This window comes from Dufourea novaeangliae, unplaced genomic scaffold (genome assembly GCF_001272555.1).
Source record: "Dufourea novaeangliae isolate 0120121106 unplaced genomic scaffold, ASM127255v1 scaffold56, whole genome shotgun sequence".
Taxonomy (NCBI): Eukaryota; Metazoa; Arthropoda; class Insecta; order Hymenoptera; family Halictidae; genus Dufourea; species Dufourea novaeangliae.
The window spans coordinates 5,651,693-5,667,560 of NW_015373942.1; the positions used below are offsets into that span (position 1 = coordinate 5,651,693).

A 15,868-nucleotide genomic window follows, 5' to 3' on the forward strand; every position below is an offset into this window, starting at 1 on the left:
TGCAATAATGTGACGATGCTCTTGTGGACAATCTAGCTAACAATACGACTAGTTTTTTTTTAGGATGGTTACTGGTTACTTAGTCTTCTAACGATAACACCTCTGATAACAAGAATCAGTGACAGGCACAGACATTGCATACCTATACGCCGGAAGGACGTTTCAATATAACCGAACGGAGTAAAGATACGTTGATCCAAACAAAAAAATAAAAAACATTGTTAATATAAATTCAGCGATAGATAGAACAACTTGAATGATTTAATTGGCCAAGAGAAATATTGATTCATTAATGAAGCCAGAGATACAGTGGACAATGCATCTCCAATCACTGTTAGAAAATGCTATGTGACGTTAGCGATGGATGTAAATGAAAATAGAAAGCATGATTGTTCCCGTATAGTTGGACATGCATGTATAATTAATACTGAAGTGAGTAAATGTTTCGAGAATTAAGTGAAAAAAAACCTAGTAGAAATAAGAAACGATTCCTACTTATCGTGGAATCGACTCATTTCTAACCTTTATCGTAGAAATACATACTACCGTTTGATGCCTGGATTGTTTCAATCTGTTCGCCAAAATACGCAATTCGTAAATACCATCTGGTATAGTTTTCCGTGTAATACTTGTTGAATTTACATATTCACAAAATGGTGTGTAACATATTTCTATCTTTGGTGTTTGTAAACTTAAGAATACAAACATTGAATTAGTATAACTTTTTTTTTAGGAAACACCTATATCTCTAGATGTGGACTTTGTTTATAATGATGCGGATACACATGCTAATGAAATTGCTGAGTTATACAGCTACAGTGAGCAGTATGAATTACATGTTAATCTTACTGTCAGTATACATAGCCAATAGATTGTTATTCACGATACACATACTATATTTGCCAAACACTAATAAACTATGGATGCATTCGTTCTTAGGCTTTCGAAGAACAAATGGAGTTTTACAAATTACGACCATGGTGGCAAAACTTGACAGAAATGGAACAGAAATCAGTAATTTACAAATTATTGGATCAGTTAGAGGTCTCCAATAAGCAATTGAGAATGAAGGCTGCAAGGTGTATCTTGTATTTAGCTCAGGGATGCTGGGCCGAGGTACAGTCTGATAAAGAGCAACAAGACTGGACTAGGACAAATGTAATGTTATTATACGAAGCTGGAGTTTTTCCAGCATTTGTTGAACTTCTTAATATTGAAATTGAGTGAGTCTGTTGTTCTCTTTGCATGGGCAGCTGCTTATCGAAAATAGCACTGTTCTTAAATGTGAATTTTCTGTCTCCTAGGAACAGTACAACAGCTACTTCGGCAATGAGGAAAATAACTGTTAGTCTTGACGATTCTATTGATTTAAGAGTAATCTTGTCTGTTTTATATATCATAACCGAGGTGATGAGAGAAGAAATGAAGAACTTAGAACACAGTATATATAGAGATAATGTTGAAACTTTCAAAGAAGATCTAATAAATCCGTATGGAGAAGAATTGCTGATAGTTAAACTTCTTGGTATGGTAACATGCTTCTGCAGTGGAACAGCACCGCACTTTCCAATGAAGAAAGTACTTCTACTTTTATGGAAGCTGATTCTAGTGTCTCTCGGTGGTATTGATACACTGAGACAATTGAAAAAGCAGTATCGCGAGGAAGCTGGTCTTGATACGGAACAGGAAGATACCATAGAAGTTGCTAAGACTATGAGAGCTAGCTCTCCTCCGAGCAATGCGGGAGACTTAATTGAAATGCAAAGTCAGAAGATAACTAGCAGATATCGACGAGTATGTTGCGCTGCATATTTAATTGCACATAAAGATTGTATAATCGGTAAAATTATATTTTGTAATTTATTTCAGCAATGTTTATCGAAACAAAAATCATTAGACGAATCACTGTTAGGTATGGTATACGAATTTGGTGACATGGGTAATGCGAATAATGGTAAAGAAGGAGAAGGAGAAATGAATGGTTCTAGTTGGTATCGGGCTTGTCACCTTGAAGAACAAAATAACCAACCACAAGTGAGGCCTAGTACCCCACCGGTTAATAAAGTGAAAGGTGTGTATATTGTTACATTTACATATGTTTTCATATGTAATACAATTATACATAATAATAATAAAATCTTTATAGGTTTACCATGGACACCAAAGGTCAGACAAAAGGATGTAGACACTTTTCTTGAAGTGTCTAGACTGAAATTTGTTGGTTACAAATTACAAGGAGACAGAGAAAGTCTGATTGGTTTGCCACAACCAATACACGAAGGTGTTAATACACTGAAACGAGTAAGTATAGATTCTGTTGTATCTCAGATTTAGGAAACCACGGATCTTATATTTACAGCTAACGAGTTATGTGAACATAAAACGGTCTATTATACTTTTAGCATATGTACACATCTTTAGCCGAAGTCCAAATACAAAAGGAAGAAGAAATAGCTAGGAACCCAATGAGTACACCAGAACCTCCGATTCGTCAAACACCGACGGAAATATTGTATCAAGCTATATTACCAAATCTGCCGCAATACATGATCGCGTTATTAAAAATTTTACTCGCGGCTGCACCCACCAGTAAAACTAAGACAGACAGTACAAATATAATGGCCGATGTTTTACCAGGACAAATGCCGTAAGGATAAAAATTTCAATCGGTTATCAAAAATTTCTCTTTGTTTATAAATATCTTCATTTTTTTTACGTTTCCTGTTTCAGTATGACGGTTGTACAGTCGATGACACTCGGTATTGATGTAAACAGACATAAAGAAATCATTGTTAAAGCAGTTTCTGCGATTTTGTTACTTTTATTAAAGCACCTCAAACTAAACCACATATATCAGTATGAATTTATGTCGCAGCATTTAGTATTTGCTAACTGCATACCACTCGTTTTAAAATTTTTAAACCAGAATATTATAGCTTACATTGAAGCTAAGCATGTGTACGTGTCCCGTGTATGAGTAAAATATTTCTTAATTGACCTGAATTGTAGACGTGTATTAACTCTTCTTTTCTACAGTATACCGATTTTGGACTTCCCTATGTGTGTTATCGGTGATCAACCAGAGTTGACAGTAGAAAGCCTTGAAATTGGGGACAGCCAAACATACTCTTGGAGAAACATTTTCTCCAGTATTAATTTATTACGTATTCTTAACAAGCTAACAAAATGGAAGCATAGTAGAATAATGGTAAATAATATGTTTGTTTAAAATTTGTCCTGTTTCGTAATAGACTTTAACTTTCTTTATTTTCTCCAGATGCTGGTCGTATTTAAATCTGCGCCTATATTAAAACGCACGTTAAAAGTTCGGCAAGCAATGATGCAACTATATGTCTTGAAATTATTAAAAATGCAAACTAAGTATTTAGGACGACAATGGCGGAAGACCAATATGAAAACAATCAGTGTAATTTATGCTAAAGTCAGACATCGTTTGAACGATGATTGGGCTTACGGCAATGGTAAGATACAGAATAATAAAGACTATATATTATTCATAGTATTGTTTTCATAATTTTGGAGCACTTCAATTTTAATGTTGACACTAAATTATTTGTTAAAGTAACTGTATTAACGTACAAGTTTTAAGGTTTAAAAAGTATCCAAGTTTGTACATATTACAGTAACATATAACAGTCGGTTGAAACTATTAACACGTTCGCCACCACGCACATTTTGCTAAACTATCTTAAAAGAGTATCGACATAGAAATACATTTGATACCTCGTTTTGTCTTCAATGATGATTACAAATATATGATGTGACACAAAAAAAACTCAGTGTCGATATTATTGATCAACATGTTTGGCGAACGTGAAATGGTTTACTCATTTAAAACACAATATTAAAATAATATTCTGTGATATCCCAGACTTAGAAGCACGACCATGGGATTTCCAAGTGGAAGAATGCGAATTACGTACGTGCGTCGACCAATTTAACAATCGACGATATTCTAATGCATCGAAGAACAAAGATATGGAACCAGTTGACACATCTGTTATATCAGTACTTGGGGCTAACATTAAGTTGAGTGAAGTGTTTAAGCAACATTACGAATTGTGGTTGCAACAAGAAGTATTTGAGAGAAATATTAACTGGGACCAGTTGTTGGATCCAGAATCGTGTGAACTTTAACGAGTATAATACATTAAAATCATATTTTCGACAACAAACCTGAATAAAGTTTTGACATTTTTACGAACTACGTATTATCGTGAAGTGATTACGAAAAAAAAGACGAAGTATTGTCATATCGGTGCACCAAGAACTGATTTAGTATTTGGTTTGTGTACATTCGACCTGTGCACGGTCCTAATCGAGCAGACATTCATTGAAAAGATTATTGTGAATCTATTCTTTTTATATTTGTTTGTGTGTATTTAATTTGTGCAATGATTATTACTTGTAGCAATATTTTATGATTACATAGTTGTAAGTGAATATATAATCGCCTCTTACGTATTTACGATGAACTAGGATAAATTTATTCGGATCTATATATATATACATATATATATATATATATACATCATTCACACTGTTCACAATTTATCTGTTTCTGTAAATTAAGTTTCAATAATGTAATAAGTATTCCGAAAATTGCATACCAACTCAGCCTTCCTGTATTTTATATCATTTTTATATGTACCCAATTTTTCCATTGTTACAGTGGTAATATACACAATGATAAACTTTACAATAATATCTACAAAAAAAAACAAAAAATACGAGTGTCAAGATATACGATAGAGCAATTTAGTTGTAACTGTATTTTTCTTTAAGAAAACTTTGCTAATTTTATATATTAAACATTTGTTCCGTTCATCATGTGGCAGTAACGTGTGTCTGACCTCTGTCTTTGTGTTCAGTTGATCTCTTAACTGTCTTAACGCAAGAGAGAGAGAGAGGAAGCTGAATAACAGATACAGTCTTATAAAAATTAATTAATTCAATTATCCATGAAGCAAATAGCCGATACTTTTTAATCGTCGCATTTTACCTCATTGGATAAGTAAACATGTAAAATGTAGAGCATAGAACTTATAGACTGAATAGTTCAACTTTCTCTTATTTATTTATTGTAATGTATAATTAAACGTTTGTAGGGCGACGTACTAATTATGTATAATTTATGATACTTCGTATACTGTACAGAATATTTTATGTGATTGACGACATATTTAAATCGTCCGAAGTAAATAAAATTATGCTCTATGTACGAATTGTAATTCTTAAATTGTTCATTAAGTTGTCGCATACAAAATTACATTCTTTGTATAAAAAATATATAAAAGATTTCATAACAATTAATATAAATTACCTGAGATTATAGAAATATACAAATCGAACGGTCATATTTTATTTAGAGGCACTTACATTTGTTTTTTTTTATTACTTAAACTGCATACTTTTACCACTCTACATTTAAAAACTGTTTTAACGAGTGAAAACCTTGATTTATCAATAAATTAGTTATATAAATTAATATATACGTATATAAAATGCCGTGTAAGTACCATGTATATTGGTATAAAAATATGGAATGCTATGATCACAGATAATAAATTGTAGTACAGATTTCTGTGGTTTGTGATGTTAGTAATGTTCGATATATCAAAGAAGTCCTAAGCATTACGGTTTCACCCATTTATAAGACCCGTAATAAGCAAAATTATTCAATTTTGCCATTTCATCGGCTTCCTTAGGCCCACGAGATCCGTATCTGAAATTACAGTGATACAATATAAATAAATATGAAAGTAACTGCGCATTATACATTTCTATGCTCGTAGTACTATGTACTTATTCTAAATCTATACAAACTTACTTGTACGGGATAGGTTTAATTTGTTCATTCTCTATTCGATGAAGCAATGGCGTGAAGATTCTCCACGCTTCTGAAAGTTCGTCGCTACGAACAAAGTGCATTTGTGATCCACAAAATACGTCCAAGATCAATCGTTCGTATGCATCGGGCAGTTTGAGATCCTACAGCACATATTAACATATCGACCAATTTATTGTATTGTAAAGTGTATTATAACATTCTTTCTTTTGGTATTTGATAAAGCTACCTAAGTACTTGTTCTCACCTTGTATCTACAACCGTAAGTAAGATCCAATTCAGTTTCCTCCATGTCAAACGTAATACCTGGTGATTTGGTCATCATTTTAATGTACAAAGCTTCGCCAGGTTGTACCCTTATCACTAACTCGTTTCTTTTGGCCTTTCCATCAAATATATCACCAGGTACGTCTCGATACTGCACTCTAACTTCCGCCTTTCGTTCATTTAACGCTGGTGAGCAATGAACAATCTAGTTAAATATTAACAATTCGATCAAACTGCCCTACAGAGCACCAATGAGGAATCTCAAAGCCAAGAATAATAACTATGCACATCAGATTAGTCTGTCGGTGCCTGCAAAACCCAAGTCAAATGCGGAATCAAATGGCTATGATTTTTTAAACAACTTTTGCCATTTATTGCTGGCAATTTGCTCGAAACTTGTACATAACTGGTTAGCAGGGTGCGATTCTGGGGTTAATATCTAGAACTAAAAGAGATAAACTACGCAGAATTCTAACTAACGATGGTAGCGCTTAGAAGAGTATCGTGACAGAGATACTTCTATCGGTGCTCTCTAGTAGGTATAACAAACTACGCATCATAATATTCACCTTTCCCACACCTAAGAATAAAGGGCACGCCATCCCACCGTTCGTTATTAATTCTCAGAACGGCCAAAGCGAACGTTGGGGTATTGGAACCGGGTGGTACAGTAGGATCATCCAAATATCCCAATCGTGCTTCAGGATCGTCAGAATTAGGTTCCCCGACATATTGACCTAGTACCACGTCCTCCAGTTCCAATGGTTTCATGGATTTCAGGACTTTAACCTTCTCGTTTCGTATATCGTCCGGATGGCAGGACGCGGGCTTCTCCATTGCAACCAACGACAATATTTGCAACAGGTGGTTCTGCATTACATCCCTTATGATCCCAAATTCGTCGAAGTAACCACCCCTCCCTTGTGTGCCGAACGGTTCTTTGAACGTAATCTGCACGGAGGCCACGTTGTCCCTGTTCCAGGTCGGGCTGAATATTCTGTTACCGAACCTGATGGTCATTAAATTTTGCACCATCTCTTTTCCCAAGTAATGATCGATACGGTAAATTTGTTCCTCTTTGAATAACGACGCCAGATGATCAGACAGACGCTGTGACGTGATCGCATCTCTTCCAAACGGTTTTTCTATGATCACCCTGGTCCAACCTCTGCAACCGGAAGCGAGGATATAAATGCCAACATTCGAGGTAGAGTTTCGCATTATATAAAAAGTAGAAAAAATATATATACAGTAAATCCCCGATAGGTGTTCGAAAGCTTCTCGGCACTAACAAGGTGAGGTTTTCAGGTGAAATGTTGACTTTTTAATGAGGCTTAGCACAATAATCGAGCTGGAAATTCCGAAGCCAATGATATTTGTTTCGGTCGCATGTTCCCATTGGTTTATGGCATATTTAATGTTCATTGCCGAGGATCCTTCGAACACTCACCGATGATTTACTGTATACATTTCAATGCGCATTGAATTCCCATATCGAATGTCTCGATATAAATCTGGATCTATAATACATTTAGCCTAGAGTCCTCTGCGGGTTAAAGTGGATAGTTCTAACGAATATACCGAATATACATATACACTGTGAACTCACTTCTGGCCCATGCACACGTTTCTGATGTGCACGGTGACGGTCTCGAACACGCTCGGTGGCAAGGCCAAATAGAACAACCGATGAGCATTCTGGTAGCCCTGCTCGTGTTTCTTCAGCTCATTGTTCAGTACCTCGAACGGTTTCTGCGAGTCGTACGTTCCGGCCACGTAATGATTCAGTTTCCAGAACTCTTCGTACTTCTGCTCTTCGCCCGGCTTCACCTTCATATACGGATGACACTTCTCCCGTAATTGGGCCACGGTCATGTTGGTCCGCGCAAAACCGTAGAACGTTGTAGTCTTCGGCAAAAGGTTGTCTCTGAACAGCCACCATAGCGTCGGGTAAATTTTCTTCCTAGCCAAGTCGCCCTACGATCATCGTGGAATGGGTTGAATTAAATTCACATATTCGTATATCTGTATTCTTTCAGATATTTGGGGACGGACGAATTTTTGCAAGTTTTTAAAATAATTCACAAACTATAGCTGGTAAAATGTCGGATTTTCTTGTGGTTTCTTTAAGAATTTCATGGTAACTGCAAGTTTTTCGAGAGTTTACATTGTGACCTTCGGATGACCTTGAATCTTAATAATCTTACTAAACAAACGAGACGTTACGCGACAGCTGGCGACCACTTGGATCATCTTCATCTATCTCTTGTTATTGGGCTGTTCATTTAAAAGAGACAAGTGAAAGTTTAGGAACGGCATACAGCCAGACATTGAATCGCCTCGAATATAATAATTTTCGTCCTTGGATCGTAGGGGAACGGCACATTTACCCCAAGAACATCAGGGAACGAAACCCCCGATTGAACAGAAAATCTTCAAAATATTATCATGTTCCGAACACATTAATCGTATAACTGTCATATGTTATCATAGTAAAGTGAACGAAGTAACACTTACGGACGCGCCAAGTGTAACGAAAACGTGAGGGTACAGTCCATCGAAGTGGATACCTTCGAGATGGTCCATTTCATCCGACTTCAAGGATTGCCTGATGAAGCGCAGGCTCTCTTCCGTAGACGTTTCTGCGGATACAAGTATGACAATGGAATTTTTATAACAATGAAAAACGTTAACATTTTCAAAAGTCCAAATCAGTTTTCGTAATTTTTCATTTGTTTCTTGGTCTCTCGTCAGTGTACTTTTGCTCTCTTGTTTACATTCTACCCGTACTTGTACGAATTGACATTAAACGGGACTAATCGAACTACATACACAAATGGTCCGAGCACTAAATACTGTTTGAGTATTCATGGAGAACTAGACTACGCCAAGGGACACATCAAACCTAAACTATATTTATTCCTATAACGAATGCTGACAGATCCATCAAAAATTAATTCGACTTATTCAACTTGGGTTGGTAAAATTATTATTCAAAGACGCTGAATTACTGAATTTCCGTTTCTCCGTGACTCTACGCGTGACTGTACATGTGAGCATCGCGGAATCACATGTAGGTAAACACGTGTTACTTCATATTCAAACCAACTTCTTCAACAAATCTTACGTAACGCCCGAGAACTGACCACATCATGGTACACGGCACTTTTTTACTCGGCACTGTATAAGCACAAATAGCTTTATGAAAAAAATATACCGAGAATGTATCGCGTCGATAACGATCATATAGAAAAAAAGGAGAAGAGATAAAATATTGCGATAAATCGTACTCCGAAACGATCCATGAAATTCACAGGCTTGAAAAAAAAAGGAATAAATATTGGATACACAGAATACACTCAATACACTTTTCAGCCATTTACGATCGCACTACACATTTGTCTTTCAACGAACTACACACTCGACGGACTAAATGAAACAAAACTAAAAATTCTTGCTCTTCTTTTTCGTATTGGAGCATAGCAATCGTCTCGACACGATTATAACACTAAAGTCTTACAAACGGGGATAAACATAATCATTATGCACGCTGAAAGATCTTTGAAAATAAAAAAAGATATTGATTTACTAAAAACAATTGGACTACGGATGTTTATGCAAATTTCGATTTCCAAAAATTTCCAATCTCAAGAAAAAAAATTCGTTTATTAACACACTCATTTCCAAGGCGGTCACCAGTAACTAACACTGACTTTGCCCTGTCGGTCACGGGCGACTGTCATTTTAATTTACAATAATCCCATTGGTGTGAACGAAAAGTCAGACGAAATACATCTTACGGTGAATGTATTAGCCAAAACTATGTGTATCCTTACTAAATATAGACACAACTCCATAAAATCCGTATGTATGTTACTATTCCGAAATAGGAATAATTAATTTTCTTTAATCTCTTAAAAGAATCGTATCGAGACATTCGCAGTTACCCAATACTTAATATTTCAAAGATTATAATCATCGAAGAAAAATCGTCCTCGGTTCTGTTATCGCACAATCTAAAAAATCTGGCGTTCGAGGGGACGCAATACGCAATCGGTAGCACGAGGCGGAGAAAAACGGCCACCGATAATGATTCGATCGTTGGAAAATAAAGAACTAAATTTCACAATCACCGAAAAAACTTACTCAACATGATTAGAACGGAAGACTCTGCACAGTCGAAGGAAAAGTCGGGACCCGTGAGGATTAGCTTTCCCGGAAGCGAGCGTAGCCGCGAGAGAGCAGACGTGAAACGACACCGACACGGATGAACCGATCGCTTCCACCGTTCGACACCGACTGATCGGGGGAATCACTGCCACAGAGTATTTCACATCTTCAAAGAGATGCCGACGGTCCCGCACGGAAAGCACACCTGCACGGATACGTATCTGTGAATCCGTCGAACTGCCCATTGGAACGTTCCGAGGTAATCTTATAATTATTTCTCACTCATCTTCGATAATAAACAGCCGAAGATACAATTGAAGATAAAGGATTCATACACTATTAGTGACGCTTATTACGAACTGATCATACTATTTTCAATGTAACATTAGATTAGGTATTCTTTGCTTTTAAATATACTAGTACAAGGTAGCTTTGTATCGAAGTATAGAACGATGACAATCTTTTTTAACCTATTGTTACACTAAAAATAAGTGTATGGATACTTTATTCTTCTACTGTACCTTTTCGTTGTTTCTGTACGCTGATAAGAGGCTTGTTTATACACTGTGGTTGGAAATGAGCTAACCTTATTTTTTATTAGTTTTTCGAATTTGGCATGTGGAGATGTGGTGGAGTAAAAATTACGAGAAGAAACGTTTTTTTTTTTTATTGACTGAGTTAAGGAATTAATTCTTTTTGTATCAGTTTTTTTAATTCGCAAGAAGGAGGTGTAGAGTTATTGTACATAGAATAAATCACTTCGCTGACTCTGATATTTTTTTCATGTAAGGATTCAATCAATGTTTATTGCATCATAAAATAAAGTCTCCGATAACAACAGACTATTTAAGGATTAACGGATCGTTCCAAGAATCAATGGATTATTTATAGAATTGAAATCGGTAAATCCTGCTTTCCTTTATTTCCATCAATGGATTACGAATTTGTATGAATTTTCCACACACCGTTATCGAAGTCAACGATAACGGAATTGTGTTCTGACACTAAACATATATTTTATTTCTAGTTTTCCATATACTGTATACATACATATATCAGCGAATACATGTTTAAAACCCTCAGTAAGTTTTTATTAAATTCGTTTTTATTCATTTAAATTTTCTGTAATGTTAATTTTGTTATTTATCTTCGATGACCTTCCGTAAAAGAACGCGATAATAACGATTTGTGTTCCCCTTCTTGTAAGCTTTATTGTTAATTAATAATGACAAACACAAAAACGTTTTACCACACGCAACCGTATCAGTGACCGTGGGCCCTAGCCATTGAACTTCATGAATAATACTTTGGTGAATTTTAAACAACGAACGACTTCGGTGACCTTCCTTTTTAATGTGCGTGTGCGTCATTCTGGCAGAAAATTCTTTTCTCGAGTTTTTCCTGATCATCGAAATTACGAAATATTGGGCTGTTGCATACAAAATGGCGGACCATTCAGTGGACCTAATATTACATTATACACATTCAAATGAATCTGATTGGAGAAAGATAATTCTATGACGTAGAAACTAATTAATTTTATTAGTAGATTAATGATTTTACAAATCTTTTACCGGTTTAATTATAGTAGTTTAATTTTTAATTTAACTGTAATTGAAACGACGTTTTTCGTTAATATTTTGTTGTCGTTCTAATAGGCCTTTCGTGCCTGTTCTGTTTTCCATGGTGAAGGGACACGAATAGTTTTCGTAAAGAGCAGTCCGATGACGCAACCGAATTTTTTTCCTCAAATTTCTAATTCTTGCTCGACGGCGACTCGTTTCAATTAACAAAAACGTGTCCGAATAATACCCAGTTAACTTTTCATATATGTTAAACGAGAAGGAGATATTCAGAATATTTTCGATGCGAATTGATTAAAACTTATACGACCTTTCGCGTGTGAATAACATTGTCTGCAATAATCATGCTGTTTACATAAACTGTTTTGAGCCATACACACTTTCGAATGTACACTTAAAAAATTGATCTACTGCGACTATGGTCATGAAAGTAGAATACTAGACGTTTTGAAAACATTTCACGTTGTTACTTTGTTCAAAACAACCAAAAAAAGTCAAGAAAATCATTTGATATTTTATGTGTTTTCTGTTAGACAGTCTTCAGGATGTTTGTACAATTACTTTGGTCTCACTATCTGCTTGATTTCAACAGAAACATTACTGCACAAAATGAGGCTACCTTTTAACTTTGTTGTGCTACCCAAGGTGATTTTCTGCATAATTACGCTGAGTTTGCATTACTTAAGCAAACGCAGTTCGCGATATAAAAAATTTTTAAATATTCACCCGAATTATTAATTTTACCATCTACATTATATAACTACATCGTATATTTTTACATTTATTTTAAACTTAACTCATAAAATAGACCTAAAACACACGGTCTGATACTTGCAAATTGTCCACAGAGTTATTAAAGTAAATGTATATTTTTACGATGCATTTACTGATTATTAACAAAACAATGAACTCTCATATTATATCCGAAATGATTAACCTCGTTAACAAGTAAAGTAACAAAAGCTTAATCTCGATTTCGTGTTTTTTTTACAAATAAAATAAAAAAAAAATACACAAAACATGAGAAATTATTGTAAAAAATATCTGACAGTAATAATTTTATATTAATCATATATTGGTTATTGTAATATTATTTACTGCGCTATTTTACTTACAATATTAATTATATGCTACTAACTCAGAATATTTACAGTAAATGGATATGGAGTTCATAAATCAAATAGATTAATAATAATCAGTTGTGTTTCATAGAGAAATTTGATTCACATTGTCGTATGACACAAAAGATTCTAATCTCAGCACACACTATTACACACTGTTACCTTCCCTTCCTACAATACCCATTACTAGAACCAAACTGTGCGTTTATCGTCGAAACGACACGCTACATATGAATTTTTATCACATTCACACACGATATACCGTTTCGACATCCCGCATGGATGAATGATCGAAACATTAAAAAACTATTAATCACCACAACAGCGTATTTACATTCGCGTAATCCCAACACGCAAGATCGACAATGTGTTTCCGGTTACAATCACAGAACGACATTAAACACAGACGTTTACAAATGGCAATCAAAAATAGACCTCTGCAACCATCTCATAGTATACAATATATTAACTGAGAAACGAGCATGTGGTAGGGGGCCCGTATTGTCTCGATGGTCAAGGACGACACTGATGCGAGAAATAATAGGCAAGAAACGACCATTCCGAAGATCATCCACGTCGATGTAAGATACAAAACGCTCCGATACGAGTACACACGAAGTCGTATAAAACTATGGTCCGTCGAACGAAACGAGTCAGTAGAAATAACGAAAACACTCACGTGCTAAGCCCATCTATTGGCTGGTAGCTGTCTCTGTCTCCTCCCCCACCTATATGGTCATTACCTCCCTTTGTTTACAGATACTGACTTGACACGTTGGATGAGGTACAGGTAAATATACAGTGGTTGACAAAACGTCTCACTACTGTTTCATTGATAACCAACAATTTTTTATACTTTTTAAGGAAACGTAATAATGACACTTATACCTTGGAAGCGTTTGCGAACGACTGAGCCAGGTTCGAACGTACCGTTTTGCAGCGATGTATCTTTGCTTGTGTGCGTAAAAAACAATAATGAGACGTTTTGTCGAACAGGGCGTAATACCTATTCATGGGCGTAGCCAAGGGGGGCAAGGGGGTACTTGTCTCCCTCTGGACGGAATGAATTGGATTTTGCCCCACTCCCCTTCCTTCCAAGAGAAACATTTCACCGTACTAAAGTTTATGTAATTGTACCCAGTGTACATGCACAAAGTCCCAAGTCTGGTTGTTACTTCATTACATTTTACCGATTAATTAATGTAATTTATTTTATGCGTTATAAGCGAAATTCGGATGGTACTGTTAACCCTCGGAGTATGAATCACCAGAACCGGTGACTGGGTCAGTAGTAACCCAGAATGAAATGTCACCAACATACAAATGCACACAAGACTATATTCTGGCGTGGTCGCTGCATAAACAGTTCGGTGATTGTGTTCATCGAACGAAATGGGACTAAGGATATGTTTATGTTGGAGCTGCGATAAACGATCAGAGCGTTGATAAGAGCAAAACGTAGAAATACAATCTATTGTTTTATAATGGAAGTGTTTATATTGGAGCAGAGAGCAGAGCAACGCTTACTATACGATGAACAATAAAAGCGAGGAAAAAAAAATTTATTACATTATTCCAGTTTCTGCCAATTAATTCCTGAATATATGTACCAGTATTTCCTTAAACACTCGCAGTCTATTAATAACTCATTCAGGGCTAACGAATAAATGAAGTAAGATTTCAAGCGTCAGGTGTTTACGACGCATTAATATGTAGCAATCGGAGGTTTTAATAAAGGATTTGAGGCTTTCACAGTTCTTACTGTGAGGTTTTCAGGTGTAAACCGTATGTCCTTGTGAAATTATTTACACCCAATGTTTCGCAAGCATTGCAACTATAAAAAATAATTACAAAATATGGAATAAAATTGTTTTATTTAAGGCTTTGGTTGAAATTAATAGAACTGAGCTAGCGCGTCTGTTCATTGCATCCCGTTTCTACTTACTACTATGGTGAATACGCGTGTTTTAGATTAACTTTTGAAGTCGATTTTCTTGAAAACTAGGACTTAAATGACACATTTTTATTCCATATTTTGTTCTTATTTTTCATAAGGAATCACCTCGTACCCGCTTATACATGTTATTCGGTCGCATCCTATACATATATGTATAGCTTCATCAGAGTCGAAAGAAGGCACACTAATACTGTATCAGTGGGTCTTTCGATCCCCTGATGAAGCTACACATATCGTAACCTTAATAAGTAAAACTCGTAAGTCCATTTGACGGAACTTTACAGGAGAGCAGTAAAACACTTTAGAATTAATTGAACTGATTAAATTACAGAAAATAAGTAGGTTTTTCGAACGTTCTTTAATTTACAGGAGTTGCGGAATTATTTAGGAAAATGTATTTATTTTGAGTGCTTTGAGTGACACTAAAATGTAAAATTAGCCCAAACCTGGAGTTACGAAGTTTACTTATATAACTACGATAAGTATATAAGTACAATACTCGTACAATACACGTTGGGTGTATGTAAAATTTACAAATTATTTTAAATATTACAAATTATTTTATAATTCCACAAGGACGTGACTGGCGGTTTTTGCGTTTTTTCGTATTTTCCATTTTCGTTGAATTACTTGCAATCAATCGCCGTACACACATTGTTCGACTTACACTCTCGTGCCCGCTTATTTATGCGTTCAACGTGAACGTATTACGCTGTTACGGTGGCATTGTCTTCGCAGCGGTCGACTATGTACGAATGCACGCAAAATGGCCATATCAGAGTCTTCCGCGGGTGCCAATGACTCGGCAAGTTAACACGTGAGTCATGTCATGCTTGTGTCGGCCAATGTGGTCCTCCAAGCGGAATCGGAAGATTATAATTGATTTCGATTTTTCGCTGAC

At 35.7% G+C, this 15,868-nt stretch overlaps 2 protein-coding genes across 2 annotated transcripts; one reads left to right on the forward strand and one right to left on the reverse strand.

Annotated features, from left to right (window-relative positions):
- Window positions 1-411: 411 nt before the first annotated feature.
- Window positions 412-4,276, forward strand: LOC107185803 (striatin-interacting protein 1). Its single transcript, XM_015573564.1, has 12 exons — window positions 412-432; window positions 615-656; window positions 734-850; window positions 940-1,223; window positions 1,305-1,794; window positions 1,870-2,071; window positions 2,147-2,301; window positions 2,403-2,647; window positions 2,731-2,958; window positions 3,037-3,208; window positions 3,278-3,482; window positions 3,893-4,276. The coding sequence occupies exons 2-12, from the start codon at window positions 654-656 to the stop codon at window positions 4,156-4,158; spliced, it is 2,367 nt and encodes a 788-aa protein (XP_015429050.1). The 5' UTR covers window positions 412-432; window positions 615-653; the 3' UTR covers window positions 4,159-4,276.
- Window positions 4,277-5,397: 1,121 nt separating this feature from the next.
- LOC107185895 (glucose-6-phosphate 1-dehydrogenase) lies at window positions 5,398-10,422 on the reverse strand. Its single transcript, XM_015573667.1, has 7 exons — window positions 10,283-10,422; window positions 8,654-8,778; window positions 7,746-8,113; window positions 6,706-7,304; window positions 6,117-6,322; window positions 5,852-6,012; window positions 5,398-5,746 (listed from the first exon to the last, which is right to left on the reverse strand). The coding sequence occupies exons 1-7, from the start codon at window positions 10,287-10,289 to the stop codon at window positions 5,656-5,658; spliced, it is 1,557 nt and encodes a 518-aa protein (XP_015429153.1). The 5' UTR covers window positions 10,290-10,422; the 3' UTR covers window positions 5,398-5,655.
- Window positions 10,423-15,868: the final 5,446 nt, after the last annotated feature.